At 50.9% G+C, this 23,793-nt stretch overlaps 3 protein-coding genes across 4 annotated transcripts in view; 2 read left to right on the top strand and 1 right to left on the bottom strand.

Moving 5' to 3' along the window:
• LOC145363699 (uncharacterized) overlaps positions 1–23,793 on the bottom strand; it is a 375,177-nt gene that overhangs the window by 333,195 nt on the left and 18,189 nt on the right. The gene's annotated exons all lie outside the window — the stretch shown is intronic.
• Positions 861–13,475, top strand: LOC145363473 (meiotic recombination protein REC8 homolog). The gene is made up of 7 exons (XM_080218672.1): positions 861–1,020; positions 3,838–3,908; positions 5,917–6,063; positions 7,773–7,839; positions 11,250–11,353; positions 12,543–12,591; positions 13,417–13,475. The coding sequence occupies exons 1-7, from the start codon at positions 861–863 to the stop codon at positions 13,473–13,475; spliced, it is 657 nt and encodes a 218-aa protein (XP_080074798.1).
• Positions 13,378–21,836, top strand: LOC145335624 (meiotic recombination protein REC8 homolog). 2 transcript variants are annotated; one of them, XM_080181430.1, is made up of 4 exons: positions 13,378–13,471; positions 17,138–17,263; positions 19,841–19,950; positions 21,384–21,836. In XM_080181430.1, the coding sequence occupies exons 2-4, from the start codon at positions 17,178–17,180 to the stop codon at positions 21,476–21,478; spliced, it is 291 nt and encodes a 96-aa protein (XP_080037556.1). In that variant the 5' UTR covers positions 13,378–13,471; positions 17,138–17,177; the 3' UTR covers positions 21,479–21,836. The 2 variants fall into 2 exon arrangements, with proteins under 2 accessions (XP_080037556.1, XP_080037555.1); XM_080181429.1 differs by lacking the exon at positions 13,378–13,471 and having other exon boundaries at positions 16,984–17,263.

Raw genomic sequence — 23,793 nt, 5'->3', positions numbered from 1 at the left:
TCCAGGACTTTGCCCTCCCGGGGTGAGAGAATGAACATTTTGGGCTGAGGTGAAGTGAAAGGTCTCCATTCGGAGAGTTGTGAGTCTTTGAATCGTAGAATTCACAGAGTGTGATCAATGCTATTCGGCCCATCGAGCCTGTACTGACCACCCAGACCCTGTTCCCATAACCCCTGCATTTACCCCAGCTGGACCCCCTGACACTAAGGGGCAATTTAGCATGGCCAACCCACCTAATCTTTGGAATGTGGGAAAACACCGGAGAACTCGTAGGAAACCCACGCAGTCATGGGGAGAACGTGCAAACTCCACACAGACAGTGACCCGAGGCTGGGAATTGAACCTGGGTCCCTGGTGTTACGAGGCAACAGTGCTAACCATTGTGTCACCCACCCCCCCAACCCTCCCCACCCTCCCCTCCCCAACCTCCCCTCTTCCCCCTCCCCAACCTCCCCCTCCCCTCCCTAACCTCCCCTCTCCCCCTCCCCAACCTCCCCTCTCCCCTCCCCAACCTCCCCCTCCCCAACCTCCCCTCTTCCCCCTCCCCAACCTCCCCTCTCCCACTCCCACGTCTCAGCCCGAAGCCTGGATATTGTCCAGGTCCTGCTGCGTTTGGACACAGACTGACTCCAAGGGATATGGGGAAAGGACAGGAAAGGTGGAGGGTAAATTGAGGGTCCACAACCACAGCTCGAGGGGCTGAATTTTCCATTGCGACGCTGTCACAGGTGAATAGCCCTGACAACCAGCAGATAAAAAGGAAACGGATGGGTGGGCTTGAAGACCTGTGAGCATTGACCCTCCCCCCACCACGGGCCCTTCACCCCTCTTTTCCCTGCTATCAGTGTGTTGGCGAGTGAATGAGTAACCGAGGGGGAGGGAAAGGCGGCGGAGAGCTTTTCATTCACGCCCCGTTCTGTTTACCCTCCGCCTCCAGGCTTCCCGAACCAGAGTACGAGGGTTTGGTGGCACCCGAGGAGGTGCCGGCTCCACCCACCGAGGTGCCCATCTTGCCACCGGGTAAGTTACGGCCCTGTTTGGGACCCCGCTGCGTGATCGGAAAGGCATCTCTGGACGTCATTGTGAGTGTGAGAGAGAGTGTGTGTATGAGAGAGAGCGAGTGTGAGAGAGAGAGCGAGTGTGAGAGAGAGAGCGACTGTGAGAGAGCGAGTGTGTGTGAGAGAGCGAGTGTGTGTGAGAGAGCGAGTGTGTGTGTGAGAGCGAGTGTGTGTGAGAGAGCGTGTGTGTGTGAGAGAGCAAGTGTGTGTGAGAGAGCGTGTGTGTGTGTGTGTGAGAGAGCGAGTGTGCGAGAGAGTGAGTGCGAGAGAGCGAATGTGAGAGAGAGAGAGTGTGAGAGAGAGAGAGTGTGTGTGTGAGAGAGAGAGTGTGTGTGTGAGACAGAGCGAGTGTGAGAGAGAGAGCGAGTGTGAGAGAGAGAGCGAGTGTGAGAGAGAGAGCGTGTGTGTGAGAGAGAGCGAGTGTGAGAGAGAGAGTGTGTGTGAGAGAGTGTGAGAGCGTGTGTGTGCGTGTGTGTGTGAGAGCGAGAGTGTGTGTGAGAGCGAGAGTGTGTGTGAGAGCGAGAGTGTGTGTGAGAGAGAGACTGTGTGAGAGACAGACTGTGTGTGAGAGAGAGTGTGTGTGTGAGCGTGAGAGAGAGAATGTGCATGTGTGTATGAGAGTGAGAGTGTGCAAGGGAGAGTGACCGAGTGTGCGAGGGACAGTGTGTGTGTGAGAGAGAGAGAGAGAGAGTATGTGTGTGTGACCGAGAGAGAGAGTGTGCATGTGTGTATGAGAGTGAGAGTGTGCGAGGGAGAGTGACCGAGTGTGCGAGGGACAGTGTGTGTGTGTGTGTGTGTGTGTGTGCGTGTGTGAGAGAGAGAGTGTGTGTGAGAGAGAGAGAGTATGTGTGTGTGACCGTGAGAGAAAGAGTGTGCATATGTGTATGAGAGTGAGAGTGTGCGAGGGAGAGTGACCGAGTGTGCGAGGGACAGTGTGTGTGTGAGAGAGAGCGTGTGTGAGAGACCGTGTGTGTGAGAGAGAGCGTGTATGTGAGAGAGAGTGTGTGTGTGTGAGAGAGAGTGTGTGTGTGTGTGAGCGTGAGAGAGAGAGAGTGTGTGTGAGAGTGTGTGTGTGTGAGCGTGAGAGAGAGAGTGTGCATGTGTGTATGAGAGTGAGCGAGTGTGCGAGGGAGAGTGAGCGAGTGTGCAAGAGAGAGTGAGTATGTGAGGAAGTGTGTGAGACTGTTCAAAATGTTTAAAGTTTATTTATTAATGACATGGGTAGGCTGACATTAACACTGCAATGAAGTTACTGTGAAAATCCCCGCGTTGCCACAATCCGGCACCTGTTCAGGTACACCAAGGGAGAATTTAGCCAGGCTAATGTACCCAACCAGCACCAGTCTTTCAGACTGTGGGAGGAAACCGGAGCGTCCAGAGGAAACCCATGCAGACATGGGGAGAACGTGCAGACTCCACACAGACAGTGACCCAAGCTGCAAAACCCTCTCTCACCCTCCTCAACACTGCGCCCCTCCCACCCACCCTTTGCTCTGCCTGTCACTTTGTCATAGAGGTTTACAGCATGGAAACAGGCCCTTCGGCCCAGTTTGTCCACGCACTCTTATTTTTTAAACCCCTAAACTAATCCCAATTGCCTGCATTTGGCCCATATCCCTCTATACCCATGTTACCCATGTAACTGTCAAAAAGCTTTTTAAAAGACAAAATTGTACTCCTCTCTACGACTGGCAGCTCGTTCCAGACACTCACCACCCTCTGTGTGAAAAGAATTGCCCCTCTGGACCCTTTTTGTATCTCTCCCGTCTCACCTTAAACTTATGCCCTCTAGTTTTAGACTCCCCTACCTTTGGGAAAAGATATTGACCATCTAGCTGATCCATGCCCCTCATTACTTTGTAGACCTCTATAAGATCACCTCTCAGCTTCCTACGCTCTGGAGAAAAATATCCCAGTCTATCCACCTTATAACTCAAACCATCAAGTCCCAGTAACATCCTAGGAAATCTTTTCTGGCCTCTTTCTAGTTTAATAATATACTTTATCTAATATGGTGACCCATCTCTCTCCTCCTCTCCCTTCGCCTCTCTTGCTCTCTCTCTCTCTCATTTGCCCCCTTCCTCTGTTCCCTTTTGTCTCTTTGTCTGTCTGTCTCTGTCATTTTCATTCTCTCATTCACTCTTTCTTTCTCACTCTCATGCTCCCTCTCTCTGTCTCACACTCTGTCTCGATCCCTTTCTGCCTCTCTGTCCGTCTGTCTCCCCCGCACTCTCGCTCTGTTGCTTTTTCTCTCTCTTCTTGCCCTCTCTCTCATTTGCTTTCTCTCTCTCTGTCCCACTCACTTGCTCTCCCTCTCAATCACTCTCTCTCACATAATCTCTCACACTCACAATTTCTCGCACACACACAATCACACTGTCTCACTCTCAATCTCACTCTCTCATTCTCATTCTCTCTCTCTTCATTTGCACTCTGTCTCACAGCCCAGTACCTCATTGTGCCATGGACAGCGTTCATTTCCAGCTTGGATCACTGTGTGTAGAGTCTGCACGTCCTCCCTGTGTCTGTGTGGGTTTCCTCTGGGTGCTCCGGTTTCCTCCCACAGTGAAAAGATGTGCAGGTTAGGGTGGATTGGCCGTGCTAAATTAATCAGCGCCAGGGGGATTAGCAGGGTAAACATATTGGGTTACGGGAATCGAGGCCTGGGTGGGATTGTTGTCAGTACACTCTTGCTGGGCTGAATGGCCTCCTTCTGCACAGTATGTACTCTATGATTCTGATTGTCTCTCTCTCTCTCTCATTTTGTCAATAAACGTAGCGCTGGAGAAGGAGGTGGAGATTCCGCCCATGCCTTCATTACCAATCACACCAGCCATACCCCTCCTGGAGGTAGGTGGGGCCATCAGAAAGAGAGTGGGCTGGAGGTTGGGGGAGGTGCGGATGTTGGGGTTGGAGTGCTATCACTCAGGGTTAAAATTCAATGGCAACCATGAAAGGGTCAGACAGAACAGATTCCCCCACCCCACCCCACCCTGTCCCGTGTCTGCTTTCATTCCCTCCATTCGCCTTCCCTTACTCACAATCTGCCCTGGCCTTCCCTTACCCACAATCCCCCCTCGCCATCCCTGACCCACAATCCCCCCCCGCCGCCATCCCTTACCCACAATCCCCTCTCGCCATCCCTGACCCACAATCCCCCCCTCGCCATCCCTTACCCACAATCCCCCTTCGCCATCCCTTACCCACAATCCCCCCTCGCCATCCCTGACCCACAATCCCCCCCCTCGCCATCCCTGACCCACAATCCCCCCTCGCCATCCCTGACCCACAATCCCCCTCGCCATCCCTTATCCACAATCCCCCTTCGCCATCCCTTACCCACAATCCCCCTTCGCCATCCCTTACCCACAATCCCCCTTCGCCATCCCTTACCCACAATCCCCCTTCGCCATCCCTTACCCACAATCCCCCTTCGCCATCCCTTACCCACAATCCCCCCTCGCCATCCCTTACCCACAATCCCCCCTCGCCATCCCTTACCCACAATCCCCCCTCGCCATCCCTTGTCCACAATCCCCCCTCGCCATCCCTTGTCCACAATCCCCCCTCGCCATCCCTTGTCCACAATCCCCCCTCTTGTCATCCCTTACCCACAATCCCCCCTCGCCATCCCTTACCCACAATCCCCCCTCGCCATCCCTTGTCCACAATCCCCCTCGCCATCCCTAATCCACAATCTCCCTCACCATCCTTTACCCACAATTCCCCCTCACCATCCCTTACCCATAAGCCCGCTCGCCATTCCCTTATCCACAATTCCCCCTTGCCATCCCTTACCCACAATCCCCTCCTCACCTTTCCTTCCCACAATCCCCCCCTCTTGTCATCCCTTACCCACAATCTCCCCTCACCATCCCTTGCCCATAATCTCCCTCGCCATCCCTTGCCTACAATCCCCCTCGACATCCCTTCCCCACAATCCCCCTTGCCATCCCCTTACCCACAATCCCTCCCTCACCCTCCCCTTACCCATAATCCCCCCTCACCATCCCTTACCCATAATTCCCACTCACCATCTCTTACCCACAATCCCCCCTCGCCCTCCCTTGATTCCTCGTGCTCCATCGCAGCTCCACTTCACTGGTGACGTCTACACTGTTTCCAAGCACATCCTTCCCGCCCCCTCCACCCTCCCTCCCCCCACCACTCTGCCCTGCCACTCTCATCACCCTCACTCTGCACCTCACCCAAGTGCCCCTCCTTCATCTGAGCAAGCCTTCCCCCCTGCTGTTTCCCCGTGATGCACTGAACCTGCACATCTTTGGACACTAAAGGACAATTTAGCACGGCCAATCCACCTACCCTGCACATCCTGCAGTCCAGCCAATGGATGCCAGAAAGATATTCAACCATGAGCAGCCTCACCGCTCAGCCCGATTCTCTTGTGCATGTTGGTGGGCAGGGGGACCCAAAGGGTTGATGCAATGGGGCGAGACCACGGAGGTGGCTGCCTGGTCCCAGAAGCACCCTGAACACGCGGTGCATACACACGCAAGCTCAGAGTTTACGAGAGCAGAGATGTGTTGCGGTGGTATCAGAGAGCACAGGCTGATGGTCTGGTAGTGAGGGGGGGTGTGTGTGCATGTGTCTCTGTGCGTGTGTGTGTGTGTGTTTGTGTGTGTGTGTCTGTGTGCATGTGTGGGGGGGGTGTACGTGTGTGTGGGAATCGAGAGGGGTGCCTTTCCGATCTCCTTGGCCGCCCTCCCCCACTACCCCCGCTCCCCCACACCACCCCCCCGCCCCCCCCTCCCCCAGCGGGGTCAGACGTTCTCACAAACCGGTCACCGTGAACACCCCGCTCTTCCTGACTCTCTTTCCTTTGCCTCTCCTGCTCCAGCTGACCTTACCTGAGATCTCCGTCCTGCCGCCGGTGAAGCCAAAGCGCCGACGGCGCCGACCGGACTTCATTGACCGCACCATCCAGATCCCGCGGGAGGAGATGATGGAGCTGATCGAGAAACCTGACGTCCACTGTCGCACGGCCGTGAGTGATCTGGGACGGGATGTAGCTCACCAGGGCGACACGGTGGCACAGTGGCTGGATCAGGTTAATTGGCCATGATGTGTAGGTTAGGTGGATTGGCTGTGCTAAATTATCCTTTAATGTCTAAAGATGTATAGGTTAGGTCGATTGGCCATGCTAATCTGCCCGTCAGTGACCAAAGATATGTGGGTTAGGGGGATTGGCCATGCTAAATTGTCCCTTAGTGTCCAAAGATGTGTAGGTTAAGTGGATTGGCCGTGCTAAATTGCCGCTTATTATCCAAAGATGTGTGGGTTAGGGGGATTGGCCATGCTAGATTTCCCCTTACAATCTAGGATGATTTTATCATAGAATCACACAGAGCAGAAGAGACTCTTCAACCCATCAAGTCCTCACTGACACATCAGAAACACCCGAATCCCCTTTACCAGTACTTGGTCCATAGCCCTGAATGTGATGGTGTGCTGAGTGCTCATTCAGGTTCTTTTTAAAGGATGTGAGGCCAGCTGCCTCCACCACCCTCCCAGGAAACACATTCCAGACCCTCACCGCCCTCTGGGTAAAGAAGTATTTTCTCCACATACCCCATAAATCTCCTGTCCCGCACCTTGAACCTCGTCCCCTCGTGATTGACCCTTCAACTAAGAGGAATAGCTGTTCCTTATCCACCCTGTCCATGCCTCTCATCATCTTGAACACCTCAAACAGCTCATCCCTCAGTCTTTTCTGCTCCAGAGAAAACAACCCAAGCCTGCATTGAAAGCTGTGCTGTACCCGTCCTGGGAGTGTTTGATGGGGGGACAGTGTAGAAGGAGCTTTACTCTGTATCTAACCCCGTGCTGTACCTGTCCTGGGAGTGTTTGATGTGGGGGACAGTGTAGAGGGAGCTTTACTCCGTATCTAACCCCATGCTGTACCTGTCCTGGGAGTGTTTGATGGGGGGAACAGTGTAGAGGGAGCTTTACTCTGTATCTAACCCCGTGCTGTACCTGTCCTGGGAGTGTTTGATGGGGGGACAGTGTAGAGGGAGCTTTACTCTGTATCTAACCCCGTGCTGTAACTGTCCTGGGAGTGTTTGATGGGGGACAGTGTAGAGGGAGCTTTACTCTGTATCTAACCCCGTGCTGTACCTGTCCTGGGAGTGTTTGATGGAGGGAACAGTGTAGAGGGAGCTTTACTCTGTATCTAACCCCGTGCTGTACCTGTCCTGGGAGTGTTTGATGGGGGGAACAGTGTAGAGGGAGCTTTACTCTGTATCTAACCCCGTGCTGTACCTGTCCTGGGAGTGTTTGATGGGGGGATAGTGTAGAGGGAGCTTTACTCTGTATCTAACCCCATGCTGTACCTGTCCTGGGAGTGTTTGATGGGGGGATAGTGTAGAGGGAGCTTTACTCTGTATCTAACCCCATGCTGTACCTGTCCTGGGAGTGTTTGATGTGGGGGACAGTGTAGAGGGAGCTTTACTCTGTATCTAACCCTGTGCTGTACCTGTCCTGGGAGTGTTTGATGGGGGGACAGTGTAGAGGGAGCTTTACTCTGTATCTAACCCTGTGCTGTACCTGTCCTGGGAGTGTTTGATGTGGGGGACAGTGTAGATGTGCTGGTGGTGCTAGGCCCTAGTCATATCATTACAGCAGTTGTTGAGTAATACCTTGTTTGAGAAATGGGAGTTCCGCACATGTCAATGTAAATCTCTCCCTTTTCTGCAGAAGCCAGTCGAGATCCCTCGCTTACGGAGGAAATCCCCAGCATCGCTGTTCCGAAATCCCGCCTATGGTCAGTGATATTCTAAACAAGGGTAGTTTTTTTTAATTCGTTGATGGGATGTGGCAGTCACTGGCCTGGCCCTGAAATTTGTTCCCTGTCCCTAATTGCCCGTTGAGAAGGTGGTGGGAAAACTGCCCCTTCTTGAACCTGCTGTCGTCCCCGTCTGGTATGGGGAACACCCACAGCGCAGTTAGGGAGGGAGTTTCAGAATCTGGGCCCCAGCCACAGTGAAGGAACGGTCAATAAATTTCCAAATCGGGATAGTGAGTGTGGCTCGGAGGGGAACTTGCAGGTGGTGGTGTAATGGAGTCACAGTGGTTTAGAGCACGGAAACAGACCCTTCAGCCCAACTTGTCCGTGCCGCCCCTTTTTTTAAACCACTAAGCCATTCCCAATTGCCCGCATTTGGCCCATATACCCATCCTATACCCATCCTACCCATGTAACTGTCCAAATGCTTTTTAAGAGACAAAATTGTACCTGCCTCTACTACTACCTCTGCCAGCTTGTTCCAGACATGCACCACCCTCTGTGTGAGAAATTGCTTCTCTGGACACTTTTGTATCTCTCCCCTCTCACCTTAAACCTGTGCCCTCTAGTTTTAGACTCCCCTACCTTTGGGAAAAAATATTGACTATCTAGCTGATCTGTGCCCCTCATTATTTTATAGACCTCTATAACATCACTCCTAAACCTCCTACACTCCAAGGATAAAAGCCCCAGTCTATTCAGCCTCTCCTAATAACTCAAACCATCAAGTCCCAGTAATATCCTAGTAAATCTTTTCTGCGCTCTTTGAAGTTCAATAATATCCTTTGTATAATAGGATGACCAGAAGTGTACACAGTGTTCCAAGTGTGGCCTTACCAATGTCTTGTACAACTTTAACAAGAAATCCCAACTCCTGTATTCAATGTATTCTGACCAGTGAAACCAAGCATGCCAAATGCCTGCTTCACCAACCTGTCAACCTGTGACTCCACTTTCAAGGAGCTATGAATCTGTACCCCTAGATCTCTTTGTTCTGTAACTCTCCCCAACACCCTACCATTAGCTGGGTAAGTCTTACCCTGGTAGGTCCTGCTGCTGCGTCGCCATATCACCCAGAGGGTGGAGGGGGCGTGGGATGTAGCCCCGTTACAGCATTACGAGCAGACACAGCAGAGACGTGATGGGCCGAATGGTCTTTTCCCGGTCCTAAATGTGTCTTATGTCCAGCACCTCTTTCCCCGCTGCCCCTGCACCACACCGCATCCCCCCCACCGCCCTGAGGCAGATGGTATGGTTACAGCACAATAAAGGCCAATTGGCCCTTCCTGTCTGTGATTGGTCTCAGAATGAGCAGTCCTCCCAGTGCCATTCTAACCCGCCCGTTCCCTGGCACACACACACACGCGCGCATACACACACAGACACATACACACACGTATATGGGGCGACACGGTGGCACAGTGATTCGCACTGCTGCCTCCCAGCACCAGGGAGCCGAATTCAATTCCTGCCTTGGGTCACTGCCTGTGCGGAGTCTACACGTTCTTCCCGTGTCGTGTGTGGGTTTCCTCCAGGTGCTCCGGTTTCCTCTCGCAGTCCAAAAGATGTGCGGGTTAGGTTGATTGGCCATGCTAAATTACCCCTTTGTGTCAGGGGGAATAGCAGGGTAAATATTGTGGGGGTTACAGGGTTAGGGCCTGGGTGGGATTGTGGTCAGTGCAGACTCGATGGGCTGAATGTCCTCCTTCTGCACTCTAGGGTTAGTTGCATTGGCTCTGCTAAATTCTCCCTCAGTGTATCCAAACAGGTGCCGGACTGTGATGACTAGGGGATTTTCACAGTAACTTCATTGCAGTGTTAATGTAAGCATACTGATGACAATAATAATATACTTAAAGTCAAACTTTTCACTCGAAACCAATAGATATGACAATAATAAATCAAATCATTCCCCAGTGCATTCCTCATTGGGATATTTTGCACGCTCGCAGGCACACACACTGCTGAGCAGTAGACATATACAACTGTGACAAATATATTGGATTATCATTAAATTAGGGAAATCTGCCTTACCCGCCATCGTGGGTAGGTTCAGTCGGCAGTTAGGAAGGCAAATGCAATGTTAACGTGTCGAGAGAGCTAGAACACAAGAGCAGGCAGGTACTTCTGAGGCTGTATAAAACTCTGGTCAGACCCCATTTGGAGTATTGTGAGCAGTTTTGGGCCCTGAATCTAAGGAAGGATGTGCTGGCCTTGGCAAGAGTCCAGAGGAGGTTCACAAGAATGATCCCTGGAATGAAGAACTTGTTGTATGAGGAACGGTAGAGGACTCTGGGTCTGTCCTCGTTGGAGTTTAGGAGAATGGGGGGGATCTTATTGAAACTTGCAGGGTACCGCGAGACCGGGATAGAGTGGACGTGGAGAGAAGGTACAAAATCCACATAGACAGTGATCCGAGCCGGGAATTGAACCGGTCCCTGGCGCTGTGAGGCAGCAGTGCTAACTACTATGCCACCATGGTGCCCCCAAAATACAAAGCAAGTGGCTCCCCGATTGACCCGTCAATTTGGCCCTGGATCAGGGAGTTTATATTCGAAGAGGCCCACCTCAATTGTCTGATTAAAGTCATAACATAAGAACTAGGAGCAGGAGTAGGCCATCTGGTCCCTCCAGCCTGCTCTGCCATTCCATAAAATCATGGCTGATCTTTTTGTGGACTCAGCTCCACTTACCCGCCCGCTCACCATGACCCTTAACTCCTTTACTGTTCAAAAATTTATCTATCCTTGCCTTAAAAACTTTCAATGAGGTAACCTCATCTGCTTCACTGGGTAGCGAATTCCACAGATTCACAACCCTTTGGCTGAAGAAGTTCCTCCTCAACTCAGTCCTAAATCTGCTTCCCCTTGTTTTGAGGCCATGCCCCCGAGTCCTAGTTTCATCCGCCAGTGGAAATAACCTCCCTTCTATCTTATCTATTCCCTTCATAATCTTGTATGTTTCTATAAGATCTCCCCTCATTCTTCTGAATTCCAATGAGTATAGCCCCAGTCTACTCAGTGTCTCCTCATAAGCCAACCCTCGCAATCTGGAATCAACCTAGTGAATCTCCTCTGCACCCCCTCCAGTGCCAGTATATCCTTTCTTAAGTAAGGAAATCAAAACTGTACACAGTACTCATTCCAGGCCCCCTCTCTGAAAGGGAGTGAGCTGGGCTCAGGTGCGGAGGCAATCAGGGACGGGCAACAGATCCTGGGGCTCTGCGCACCATGCGGGCGACTGTAAAAGGTATAAAGTGGAAGAGAACAGATACAGGCATGGACTGTCAAGCTCGCGGGTCCCAGGAAGCCGGGGGTATAATCCTGCGTAATTCTTTCTGACATCGGTTTGTGCTCTGATTCCCGGATTCCGTCCCCTCACCCCTACAGGAGGCTGGATGGCCCCGGAGCTGTGTGACCTCTGGACCAGGGGCGCCGTCATTGAACCGGTGGACTATAGAGCAAAACGGCAGGCGGAGGCCGCAGAGATGGAGGTAACCATTCCCCCCGCCCCTCCCCACTCACCCCTCCCCCTTCCCCACTCACCCGCCCTCCCCCGCTCCCCACAAAACCCTCCCTTCTTCCCCTCTCTCCCCTCCTCTTCCCCCGTTCCCCTCTCACTGTTCTCTCCTCCCTCTCCACCTCCTCTCCCTCCTTTGCCTTCCCTCGTCCCATTCCCCTCCCTTCCCTCCCCCTCCCCCACCACCTCCCCATCACCTTCCTCTCTCCCTCCCCACCTACTGTTACCGGGATACAAAGTAAAGTGATTTACTCAAAAGGTGGCACAGTGATTAGCGTTGCTGCCTCACAGCGCCAGGGACCCAGAGTCAATTTCCGGTTTGGATCACTCTCTGTATGGAGCCTGCACATTTTCCCCTTGTCTGCGTGGACTAACTCCGGATGCTCCGGTTTCCTCCCACACTCCAAAAGATGTGTAAATTAGGTAGATTGGCCGTGCTAAATTGTCCCTTAGTGTCCAAAGATGTGTAGGTTAGGAGGATTATCAGAATAGATTGTCCTTTCATGTCCAAAGATGTGCAGGTTTGGTTGATTAGCCGTGCTAAATTGACCCGAGTGTTAGGGGTGTTTACAGGGTAAATACACAGGGTTATAAGAATAGGGCCTGAGTCTGATTGTAGTCAGTGTAGACTCAATGGGCCAAATGGTCTCCTTCTGCACTGTGGGGAATCTATGATTCTAATGTTCTGGGACCCCCTCCTCCCTCCACCCCGGGTTCGAGTCCTGCCACAGCAGATGGTGGAATTTGAATTCAATAAAATATATCTGGAATTAAGAATCTACTGATGACCATGAAACTGTTGTCGATTGTCAGAAAAACCCATCTGGTTCACTCATGTCCTTTAGAGTAGAGGAAACCTGCCGTCCTTACCCAGTCTGGCCTACATGTGACTCCAGAGCCACACAACAAAGTGGTTGACTCTCAACTGCCCTCCGAGGGGTAACTAGGGATGGGTAATAAATGCTGGGCCCGGCCAGCGATGCCCATGTCCCACGAATGAGTCCTCGGTGTGGTCTCACCAAAACTCTGCCTGACTGCAATAAAGACATTTTCATTCAGGTACCTCGAACCCTTCGTAATAAACCCAACGCGCCATTGACCATCCCAATCGCTTGGTGTACCTGCAGGCTAACTCTCTGCGTTCCTCCTTCCCTCTGTTACAGCTGCTGCGAGAGACACTGGAGCCCAGCGTTGACCAGTTAACACTGACCGGTGAGTGTAGTTGGTGGGGTGGGGGCTGGGGGCTCGGCAACCTAGTTGAGGAGGGTGGATGTCTCAGCCTGGGACTCTAGGTTACTGGTCCAGTGAGATTATCACAATGCCACATGTTTTATGGGGGACAGTGTAGAGGGAGCTTTACTCTGTATCTAACCCTGTGCTGTACCTGTCCTGGGAGTGTTTCATGGGGGAAAATGTAGAGGGAGCTTTATTCTGTAGCTAATGCCGTGCTGTACCTATCCTGGGAGTGTTTGATGGAGACAGTGTGGAGGGAGCTTTACTCCGTATCTAGACCCGTACTGTGCCTGTCCTGGGAGTGTTTGATGGGAGGGAAGTGTAGAGGGAGTTTATTCTGTATCTAACCCCGTGCTGTACCTGTCCTGGGAGTGTTTGATGGGGGGACAGTGTAGAGGGAGCTTTACTCTGTATCTAACCCCGTGCTGTACCTGTCCTGGGAGTGTTTGATGGGGACTGTGTAGAGGGAGCTTTACTCTGTATCTAACCCCGTGCTGTACCTGTCCTGGGAGTGTTTGATGGGGGACTGTGTAGAGGGAGCTTTACTCCGTATCTAACCCCGTGCTGTACCTGTCCTGGGAGTGTTTGATGGGGACTGTGTAGAGGGAGCTTTACTCTGTATCTAACCCCGTGCTGTACCTGTCCTGGGAGTGTTTGATGGGGACAGTGTAGACAGAGCTTTACTCCGTATCTAACCCCGTGCTGTACCTGTTCTGGGAGTGTTTGATGGGGAGACAGTGTAGAGGGGATGTTGTTCTATATCTAATTACTGATGCTAACATGGCCTCTCTGTTGTTGCCACAGGACCACTGGAGGAGTCAGAACCTGAATCGCTCGTGAAAACCCCGGAGGATATTGGGTAATTGCAGAGAGATGGCGGGAGGGTGCCGTTGTCAGTAGCTGGTTGTGGAGATATCTTCTGCACAGAAATAATGGAGAGGCACTACAGATGGGGCAAAGAAATGGCATCTATCATGTGTTGTGGCTGAGAGGAAGAGAAAGTGAGACTGAGCTAATGGAGGTCTGAAGAGGTTCACATAGAATTTGATTTGATTTATTATTGTCACGTGTATTGGGATACAATGAAAACTATTGTTCTTGCGCGCTATACAGACAAAGCATACTGTTCATAGACTACATAGGGGAGAAGGAAAGGAGAGAATGCAGAATGTAGTATTACCGTCATAGAAACATAGACATAGAAACATAGAAGATAGGAGTAGGAGAAGGCCATTTGGCCCTTTGAGCCTGCTGTGCCATTCACCACAATCATGGCTAATCATCCAATTCAATCGCCTAATCCTGCTTTCTCCCCATAACCTTTGATCCCATTCACCCCAAGTGCTCTATCCAGCCGCTTCTTGAATACATTCAATGTTTTGGCATCAACTACTTCCTGTGGGAATGAATTCCACAGGCTCACCACTCTTTGGGTGAAGAAATGTCTCCTCACCTCTGTTGTAAAGGGGGGCAGTTTAGAACGGAGTTGAGGAGGAACTTCTTCACTCAAAGGGTGGTGAATCTCTGGAATTCTCTGCCCGTTGAAGTGGTGGAGGCTGCCTCGCTAAATATTTTTAAGACGCGGGTTGATGGGTTTTTGATAGGAGAGGGGATTAAGGGTTATGGGGAGAGGGCGGGAAAGTGGAACTGAGCAGCGACAGATCAGCCATGATCTTATTGAATGGCAGGGCAGGCTCGAAGGGCTGGATGGCCTACTCCTGCTCCTATTTCTTATGTTCTTATGTAATGGTCTACCCTGAATCCTCAGACGGTGACCTCTGGTTCTGGACTCCCCGACCATTGGGAACATCCTCCCTGCATCTATCCTGTCTAGACCTGTTAGAATTTTATAAGTCTCTATGAGACCCCACCCCACCATTTCCATTCATCTGAACTCCAGCGAAAACAATCATAACCTAGTCAGTCTCTCCTCATACATCAGTCCTGCCAGCCCCAGAATCAGCCTGGTAAACCTTCGCTGCACTCCCTCGAGAGCAAGAACATCCATCGTCAGAAAAGGAGACCAAAACTGCACACAGTACTCTCGGTGTGGCCTCACCAAGGCCCTGTGTAATTGCAACAACACATCTCTGCTCCTGTACTCAAATCCTCTCACAATGAAGGCCAGCATGCCATTGCCTTCTTTACTGCCTGCTGCACCTGCATGCTCACCTTCAGTCGTAACCATGGTGTTGAGAAAGATCATCTTATTGCGAGGTAGGTCCATTCAAAAATCTGATGGCAAACCAGCCTCCCATCCATTGATTTTGATTCGATTTGATTTATTACTGTCACATGTATTGGGATGCAGTGAGAAGTATTGTTCCTTGTGAGCTGTACAGGCTACAAAAGCTGAGTCATATTATCGCTAGACTACTAATCCTGACACAGCAGCTGGTGGAATTTGAATTCAATAAAAAAAATCTGGAATGAAGAATCTACTGGTGACCATGAAACCATTATCGATTGTCAAAAAAACCCATCTGGATCACGAATATCCCTTTAGGGAAGGAAATCTGCCGTCCTTATCCAGTCTGGCCTACATGTGACTCTAGAGCTACACAGCAATGCGGTTGACTCTCAACTGCCCTCCAAGGGGCAACTAGGGATGGGCAATAAATGCTGGACCCAGCTAGGGACGCCCATGTCCCATGAATGAATGAATACCATTCATAGAGAAAGAAAGGAGAGGGTGCAGAATGTAGGTTACAGTTACAGCTAGGTTGTAGAGAAAGCTCAACTTAATATAAGGTGGTAATTATCCTGCATCTGACTGCCCACTCACATCTCCAGGTTCCCCTTTATCCATGGCATGTGTTACTCCTGCAAAGAATTCCAGTCAATCGGGTCAAATTTCCATCTCACAAAACCATGAAGACTCTTGCCAGTCATAGAGCCATAGAGGTTTACAGCATGGAAGTAGACCCTTCTACCCAACTTGCCTGTGCCACCCCTTTTTTAACCCCTAAGGTAGTCCCAATCGCCTGCATTTGGCCCATCTCCTTCTATATCCATCTTATCCATGTAACTGTCTAAATGCTTTTTAAAAGACAAAATTGTACTGCCTCTGGCAGCTCATTCCAGACATTCACCACCCTCTGTGTGAAAAAAATTGTCCCCTGGACCCTTTGTATCTCTTCCCTCTCACTTTAAACTTATGCCTTCTAGTTTTAGACTTCCCTACCTTTGAGAAAAGATGTTGACTAGCTAGCTGATCTGTGCCCCTCATTATTTGATAGACCTCTATAAGATCACCCCTCAGCCTCCTACGCTCCAGGGGAAAAAACGTCCCAGTCTATCCAGCCTCTTCTTATAACTCAAACCATCAAGCCCTGGTAGCATCTTCGTTAATCTTTTCTGCACTCTTTCTAGTATAATAATATCCTTCCTATATATAATAGGGTAACCAGAAGTGTACTTAGTATTCCAAGTGTGGACTTACTAAAGTCTTGTACAACTTCAATAAGACGTCCCAACTCATGTATTCAATGTATTCTGACCAGTTAAACCAAGCATGCCGAATGCCGCCTTGACCACTCTGTCCACCTTTGACTCCGCTTTCAAGGAGCTGTGAACCTGTACCCGAGATCTCTTTGTTCTATAACTCTCCCCAATGCGCCACCATTAACTGAGTAAGTTCTGCTCTGATTCGATCTACCAAAATGCATCACCTCACATTTATCTAAATTGAGAATTTAATAGGCATGGTTAATAAGTTTACAGATGACACCAAGATTGGTGGGATAGTGGATAGTGAAGAAGGTTATTTGGGATTGCAATGGGATCTTGATCAATTGGGCCAATGGGCTGATGAATGGCAGATGGAGTTTAATTTAGATACAGTTAGATATAGGGGGGTACTAGACAGTTACATGGGTATTTGGGTATAGAGGGCTATGGGTCGATTCTGGACAATTGGAGCTAGTTTAGTGGAATGGCGGGGCAGGCTCGAAGGGCTAGATGGCCTACTCCTGCTCCTATTTCTTATGTTCTTATGTTCTTATTATAAAAAGGGATGGCATGGACAAGTTGGGCCAAAAGGCCTGTTTCCATGCTGTGAACCTATGACTCTATAAACTCTATCTACGTTCATCAGCCCACTGGCCTAATTGATCAAGATCTGTTGCAATCCTAGATAACTTTCTTCACTGCCCACTCTGCCACCAATCTCAAACTTACTAACAATCCCTCCTAAATTCTCATCTAAATGACAAATAATAGAGGACCCAGCACCGATCCCCGAGGCAGACCGCTGGTCACAGCCTGCAGTTCGAGAAACAACCCTTTACAACCACACTCTGTCTTCTGTCAAGGAGTCAATTTTATATCCATTTGGCGACCTCACCCTGAATCCCGTGAGATTTAACCTTGTGCAACAACCTACCATGCAGTGTCTTGTTAAAGACTGTGCTGAAGTCCATGTACACAACATCAACTGCACTGCCCTCATCGACCTTCTTGGTTACCCCTTCAAAAACCTTGAGTTATTGATGGCCCCCTTGCTTTGCCTCTTCCTCCCATGCAGACTTCCCACCATTGAATTGGAAGAGAAGCTCCCAACCGTCATGGAGGTGAGCGAGATCCTGGAGGTGTCCCCGGAGCGCCGCCTGCCTCCCATGGAGATGGTTATCACAGAGGACTATGTGCTGGAGTAAGTACAAGAGTTTGTGTATGATTGAGCAGAGCCTGAGGATGTTTTAATTCAATTCCTTCACAGGATGTGGACCTCGCTGGCCAAGCCCAGTATTTATCGCCCATCCTGATTGCCCCTCGAGAACGTGGTGGCTGAGGCACCCTTCTTGAACCCGCTGCAGTGCCCGTGTAGAGTGGGTAACATCCACAGTGCCGTTAGGGAGGGAGTTCCAGGATTTGTACCCCAGCCACAATGAAGGAACAGCCGATATATTCCCAAGTCGGGATGGTGAGCGGGGCTCCGAGGGGGAACTTGCAGGCGTTCCCTATGTGTCCGCTGACTCTTGTCTTTCTGGAAGGTAGAAGTGGCAGGTTTGGAAGGTGTTGTCAAAGGAGCCTCGGCGAGTCGCTGGGGTGTTTCTTGTAGACGGTACACGCGCACTGCTGCCACTGTGCATGGGTGCTGGAGGGAGTGAATGTTTGTGGGTGGGGTGCTTTGTCCTGGATGGTGTTGAGCTTCTCAAGTGTTGTCAGAACCTCGCTCATCCAGGCAAGTGGAGAGTATTCCATCACACTCCTGACTTGTGCCTTGTAGATGGTGGACAGGCTTTGAGGGAGTCGGGATTTGATTTATTAATGTAACATATATTGGGGTACAGTGAAAAATATTGTTTCTTGCGCAGTATATAGACAAAGCATATCATTCTTAGAGAAGGAAAGAAGAGAGTGCGGAATACAGTGTTACAGTCATAGCTAGGGTGTGGCAAAAGATCAACTTAATGCAAGGTAGGTCCATTCAAAAGTCTGATGGCAGCAGGGAAGAAGCTGTTCTTGAGTCTGTTGGTACGTGACCTCAGACTTTTGCATCGTTTTCACAGGTTCATAGAATCCCTACAAGCAGAAGGAGGCTGTTTGGCCCATCAAGCCTGCATCGACCACAAGCTCACCCAGGTCCTATTCCCCGCAAAAGTTTTTCCTGCTAGTCCCCCTGATGCTGAGGGGCAATTTAGCATGGCCAATCCACCTAACCTGTGTATCTTTGAATGCTAAGGGAAAATTTAGCATGGCCAATCCACCTAACCTGCATATCTTTGAACGCTAAGGGACAATTTAGCATGGCCAGTCCATCTAACTGGCACATCTTTGGACACTAAGGGACAATTTAACATGGCTAATCCACCTCACCCACACATCTTTGAACAATAAGGGACAATTTAGACATGGCCAATCCACCTAACCAGTACATTGTGGAGCCATACCAAGCTGTGCCACATCCGGAGAAGATGCTTTTTGTGGTGCATTTGTAAAAGTTGGTGAGAGTTGGAGCGAATTTCCTTAGCCCACTGAGAAAGTAGAAATGCTGGTGGGCCTTTCTTAACTATAGTGTCAGCATGGAACGAACAAGACAGATTGTTGGTGATCTGGACACCTAAAAACTTGAAGCTCTCGACCACTTCCATTTAAAAATGAAATTCCCAGTAAGGCAAGAAGACAGTGGAAACTGCAGAGGTGCCTCAAAATCTTTTAGACAGTACAGAGGCTCGCCGTGACAGATAAAAGATTGTGACCCACCGATCCAGGGTAACGCTCTGGGACTCTGAGTTTGAATCCTGCCACGGCAGATGGTGGAATTTGAATTCAATTTTTTAAAAGTCTAGAATTAAGAATCTACTGATGACGGTGAAACCATTATCAATTGTCAGAAAAACCCATCTGGTTCACTTATATCCTTTAGGGAAGGAAATCTGCCATCCTTACCCAGTCTGGCCTACATGTGAGTCCAGAGCCACACCGATGTGGTTGACTCTCAACTGTCCTTCAGGGCCATTAGGGATGGGCAATAGATGCTGGACCCAGTGACACACAGGTCCCAAGAATGAATAAGGATTTTCAGGTGGGTTGTGTTTACTCAGTGGGTGCAGCCACTCCGCCCAGATCAAGTCAGAATTGCGATGATTTTAAATATCATTTTTATATCATCACCTTACCTTACAGCCACTTTGGGCAGGTGGGGTCCGTGGGATAAGGGGGAGGAAGTGTACTGCTGTTTCTGTCCCTCTCTCGCTCTCTGTCTCTTTCTCTCTCTCTTTCGCTCCGTCTCTCTCTCTCTCTCTTTCGCTCCGTCTCTCTCTCGCTCCATCTCTCTCTCTCTCTCTATATCGCTCCGTCTCTCTCTCTGCCTCCGTCTCTCTCTCATTCCATCTCTCTCTCTCTCTCACTCCGTCTCTCTCTCTCTCACTCCGTTTCTCTCTCTCTCTCCGTTTCTCTCTCTCTCTCACTCACTCCGTCTCTCTCTCACTCCGTTTCTCTCTCTCTCTCTCTCTCACTCCGTCTCTCTCTCTCTTGCTCCGTCTCACTCTCTCTCTCCGTTTCTCTCTCTCTCTCACTCACTCCGTCTCTCTCTCACTCCGTTTCTCTCTCTCTCTCTCTCTCACTCCGTCTCTCTCTCTCTTGCTCCGTCTCACTCTCTCTCGCTCCGTTTCTCTCTCTCTCTCTCTCACTCCGTCTCTCTCTCTCTCTCTTGCTCCGTCTCACTCTCTCTCGCTCCATTTCTCTCTCTCTCGCTCCGTCTCATTCTCTCTCTGTTTCTCTGCAGTTTGGTTACCAGTGGATTAGGTGACGGCAGGGAGACTGACCTTCACACCATTCTCTCCTTCGCCCCCACCTCACGGATTGAGGTCAGTCGAATCTTCTTCATCTGCTTAGGTAAGAGACCACCCCCCACCCTTCCCATCCCCTCCTCCCACTCCTGCAACCTCACTCCTGCTACCTCACTCCTCCCACCCCTCCCACCCCCCTTCTGCAATCTCACTCCTCCCACCACCCCACCCACCTATGCAGCCTCCTGCCACTCACACTCTCTTAAACCCTGTTCTCCCTCTCTGTCTCTCTCACTCTCTGCGCGCGCGCACACACACACACACACACACACACACACACTGCGCCCGATTCTCTCAAAAAAAAGTTCTGAGTGCTGAATTGGCGGGAAAGCTGGTGTAAATCACAATTGTTTTTTCAGTGGGAGTTCAGACTTGAATCTCCCACACTCTGTGCAATCAGAGCTCCCGATGGGGAATATCACTAAAAGCTCGGGGAGGGTGGGGTCTATTCATGGGGGAGTCGGACTATTCCGTAACTCTGTGCACGCACACACTGGCCCCAATCTGTCAGCCTGCAGGCCAGCAGCACACCCCCCACCTCCTGCCTTCCCCTTCCCAGAGGCAAAAGTTCTCCCATCCCGGAGGTAAACCATCACCCCCAGCCCCCGATCACCCCCTAGCCCCACCCACACACCATCAGGCTCCGCCCCTTTGGCACTGCCCAATGCCCCTGGTGGGCAGTGCCAAGATGCCCCCTGGGCATGGGCACTTTGCCCCTTGGACAGTGCCAGGACACAGGCTTGCAATGCCAGGTGCCCATGCCCAGGGGGCTCCACCCTTCCCCCCCCCCCCCCCCACCAGCTGCCCGACTCAGTGGGGGCCTCGATTGCCCTCCACCTCACTCCGGCGGGATCTCCCGCTACTTTCCCGTCAGTGGGGAGTTACTCTAAACCCACCGGAGTGAAGTACTCCTGACAGGGTGAGAGATTCCATCGGGCCCAGAGAATTCAGTCCTGGGCCCGGTAATGACATTTAAAATAGATTAAAAATAGATTTCAATCACTTACTTTGTCTTCCCACCATTTTCAGCGCTGTCCCGACTGTGCCTGCCCTCTGGTCTGGGAGACGCACACGTGTCGGGAACGTGAATCCGGTGAAATGACCGATGCGCACATCTCTCAATCCGATCCACCCAAAACACATACGCATCAGATAAGAGAATCCCTATCTCGCTCTCTCTCCGTCTGTCTCTCTCTCACTCTCTCCCTCTCTCTCTCTCACTCTCTCCCTCTCTCTCTCTGTCCCTCTCTCTCTGTCCTTCTGTCTCTCTCCCTCTGTCCGTCTCTTTGTCCGTCTCTCTCCCTGTCTCTTGTGTATCTCTCTCTCTGTCTGTTTCTCTCTGTATCACTGTCTCTCTCTGTGTCTGACTCTCTCTCTCCCCTCCTTTGTCTCTAACTCTCTTTGTCTCTCTCCCTCTCTCTCTCTCCCTCTCTCTCTCTGTCTCTCCCTCTCTCTGACTCTCTCCCTCTTCCTGTGCAGTACTGGCAGGGAGACAGATCCTCACCCTGGAGCAGAGCGAGCCTTACGGGAGGATAACCATCCGGCCGGGCCCCAAGTACGAGGTGGGACTCTGAGCCCCTTCCCGGACGCCGGACTGGCGGATGGGCCCGACCAGCTGTAACCTGCAGTCTGGAGACGTAGGTGGGGACCAGGCGATTTGGACAGCCCGATGCCCCCACACTGAGAGCCAGCAACAGTGAAAAGTATTGTTTCTAGTGCACTATACAAAGCATACTGTTCATGGACAAGGAAAGGAGAGAGTGCAGAATGTAGTATTACAGTCATAGCTAAGGTGCAGAGAAAGATCAACTTAATGCAAGGTAAGTCCATTTAAAAGTCTGACAGCAGCAGGTAACAAGCTGTTCTTGAGTTGGTTGGTGCGTGACCTCAGACTTTTGTATCTTTTTCCCGAGGGAGGAAGGTGGAAGAGAGAATGTCTTGAGGCGCTTGGGGCCCTTAATTATGCTGGCTGCTTTGCTGAGGCAGCGGGACGTGTAGACAGAGTCAATGGATGGGAGGCTGGTTTGTTGCTGGATTGGGCTACATTCATGACCTTTTGTAGTTCCTGCAGTCTTGGGCAGAGTAGGAGCCCAGACTGAGCTGTGATACAATCAGAAAGAATGCTTTCTATGGTGCATCTGTAAACGTTGGTGAGAGTTGTAGCTGACATGCCAAGTTTCCTTTGTCTTCTGAGAAAGTAGAGGCGTTGGTGGGGCTTTCTTAACGACAGCATCGCTGTCCCATCGTCATCAAAACACTGCTCTCTGTACTGCCGGGTCCGGTTGTCACAGTTTAATGCTGTTTATATTAATGAGGTTTTAATCTATTTTATTGTGACTCGATTCGTTTCAACCAGTTTGTGCATTAATTAATGTTTGCAGGATTTGTCTGTATTCTTATTTAAACCAAATAAACTATTTATTTATATTTAAGGAGTTTCTGGTGCTGTTTGTATGTCCTAGATTTAGGAGAAATTAGATTATTTCTCCCTCTCTCTGTGAGTCTCTCTCTCTGGGCCCAATAATACCATCGTGTTGCGCCCATTTTCGGATGCGATAACTCGGTAAAGTCAAGTGTAAGGTGAGGAGCACGACCCACGCCCGACTCTGCGCCCGTTCCCCCTTTACCAAGCAGCTAAAATGGCTGTGATCAGCACCGCGCCCTAAACGGGTGCGACATCAATTTAAACGCATTTGTATTTGGATGCTCAAACGTCCCTGCGTTTCCCCTTTTACCATCGCGTTCGCGCATCCAGATTCAGCGAGAAACAGACATGGTCTGCAAAGATGTGTTTTGGGCGCTCCAGCTTCTGAAGAGGTAAGTTCAGAGCTTCCAGCAGCTGTCTGACTCAGATCAGTGGTTGAGGGGGAGGGAGGCCAGATGTTCTCTGGTTGGAGGGGGGTGGGGGGGAGGGAGGCCAGATGTTCTCTGGTTGGAGGGGGGTGGGGGGGAGGGAGGCCAGATGTTCTCTGGTCGGAGGGGGGGTAGGGGGGAGGGAGGCCAGATGTTCTCTGGTTGGAGGGGGGTGGGGGGAGGGAGGCCAGATGTTCTCTGGTTGGAGGGGGGGTGGGGGGGGGAGGGAGGCCAGATGTTCTCTGGTTGGGTGGGGTGGTGAGGAGGCCAGATGGTGTTCTGGGCCGCTTTCTCTGGCCCAGGAGCAGTGTGGCAGGGGAGTGTTTTGTACTGCACCTGCACAGTTGAAGGCTCCGCTCGGAGGAGCCGTGTTTCGGGTGCGATAAACCCCACTCACAGGTTTCTGCAGCACAATTCAGAATCACTGCTTTTTCCTCAGGCAGAGTTCATATGGGGCACCTGAGGACAGGTTTACAAGTCGGATCTGGATCACTGCCAGATTCAGTACTTAGAATCAAAATGGTAAAATCGGGCCTTCTCTCTGTCTGTGTCTCTCAAACACACACTCAGTCTGTCTCTCTATCTCTGTCTGTGTCGTGTTCTCTCTCTCCTTCTCCCTGTCTGTATCTCTCTCTCTCTCTCTCACACACACTCAGTATGTCTCTCTATCTCTGTCTCTCTCTGTCTGTGTCGTGCTCTCTCTCTCCTCCCTGTCTGTATCTCTCTCTCTCTCTCTCACACACACACAGTCTGTCTCTCTATCTCTGTCTCTCTCTCTCTCTGTGTTGTGCTCTCACTCTCTCCCTCTGTTTCTGTGTGTCTCTCTCCCTGTCTGTCTCTCTCTCTCTCACACGGACTCAGTCTATCTCTCTATGTCTGTCTCTGTCTCTCTCTGTCTGTCACTCCCTCTCTCTCCCTGTCTCTCGCGCTGTCTTTGTCTTTCCTATCTCTCTCCATCTCTTGCTCCGTCAGTGCTATTCTCTCTCTCTGTCCTTGTCTCCATCTCTGTTTTTTCCTATCTCTCCCTTCTCACTCA

The sequence above is a fragment of the Carcharhinus amblyrhynchos genome, unplaced genomic scaffold (genome assembly GCF_965287045.1).
Source record: "Carcharhinus amblyrhynchos unplaced genomic scaffold, sCarAmb.v2.hapA scaffold_39, whole genome shotgun sequence".
Classification (NCBI taxonomy): Eukaryota; Metazoa; Chordata; class Chondrichthyes; order Carcharhiniformes; family Carcharhinidae; genus Carcharhinus; species Carcharhinus amblyrhynchos.
Note: the sequence above shows the minus strand (reverse complement) of the source record. Positions and strands in the feature narration are given on the sequence as shown.

Excerpts from the sequence above, each read along its gene's own strand:
- LOC145363473 (XM_080218672.1), top strand. The coding sequence starts at position 861 with ATGAGTAACCGAGGGGGAGGGAAAGGCGGCGGAGAGCTTTTCATTCAC. Across the intron at positions 11,354-12,542 it reads CGGAGGCCGCAGAGATGGAG|CTGCTGCGAGAGACACTGGA; the intron begins GTAACCATTCCC and ends CCTCTGTTACAG. Across the intron at positions 12,592-13,416 it reads TGACCAGTTAACACTGACCG|GACCACTGGAGGAGTCAGAA; the intron begins GTGAGTGTAGTT and ends TTGTTGCCACAG.
- LOC145335624 (XM_080181429.1), top strand. The coding sequence starts at position 16,998 with ATGCAGTGTCTTGTTAAAGACTGTGCTGAAGTCCATGTACACAACATC. Across the intron at positions 17,264-19,840 it reads ACAGAGGACTATGTGCTGGA|TTTGGTTACCAGTGGATTAG; the intron begins GTAAGTACAAGA and ends GTTTCTCTGCAG. Across the intron at positions 19,951-21,383 it reads AATCTTCTTCATCTGCTTAG|TACTGGCAGGGAGACAGATC; the intron begins GTAAGAGACCAC and ends CTTCCTGTGCAG.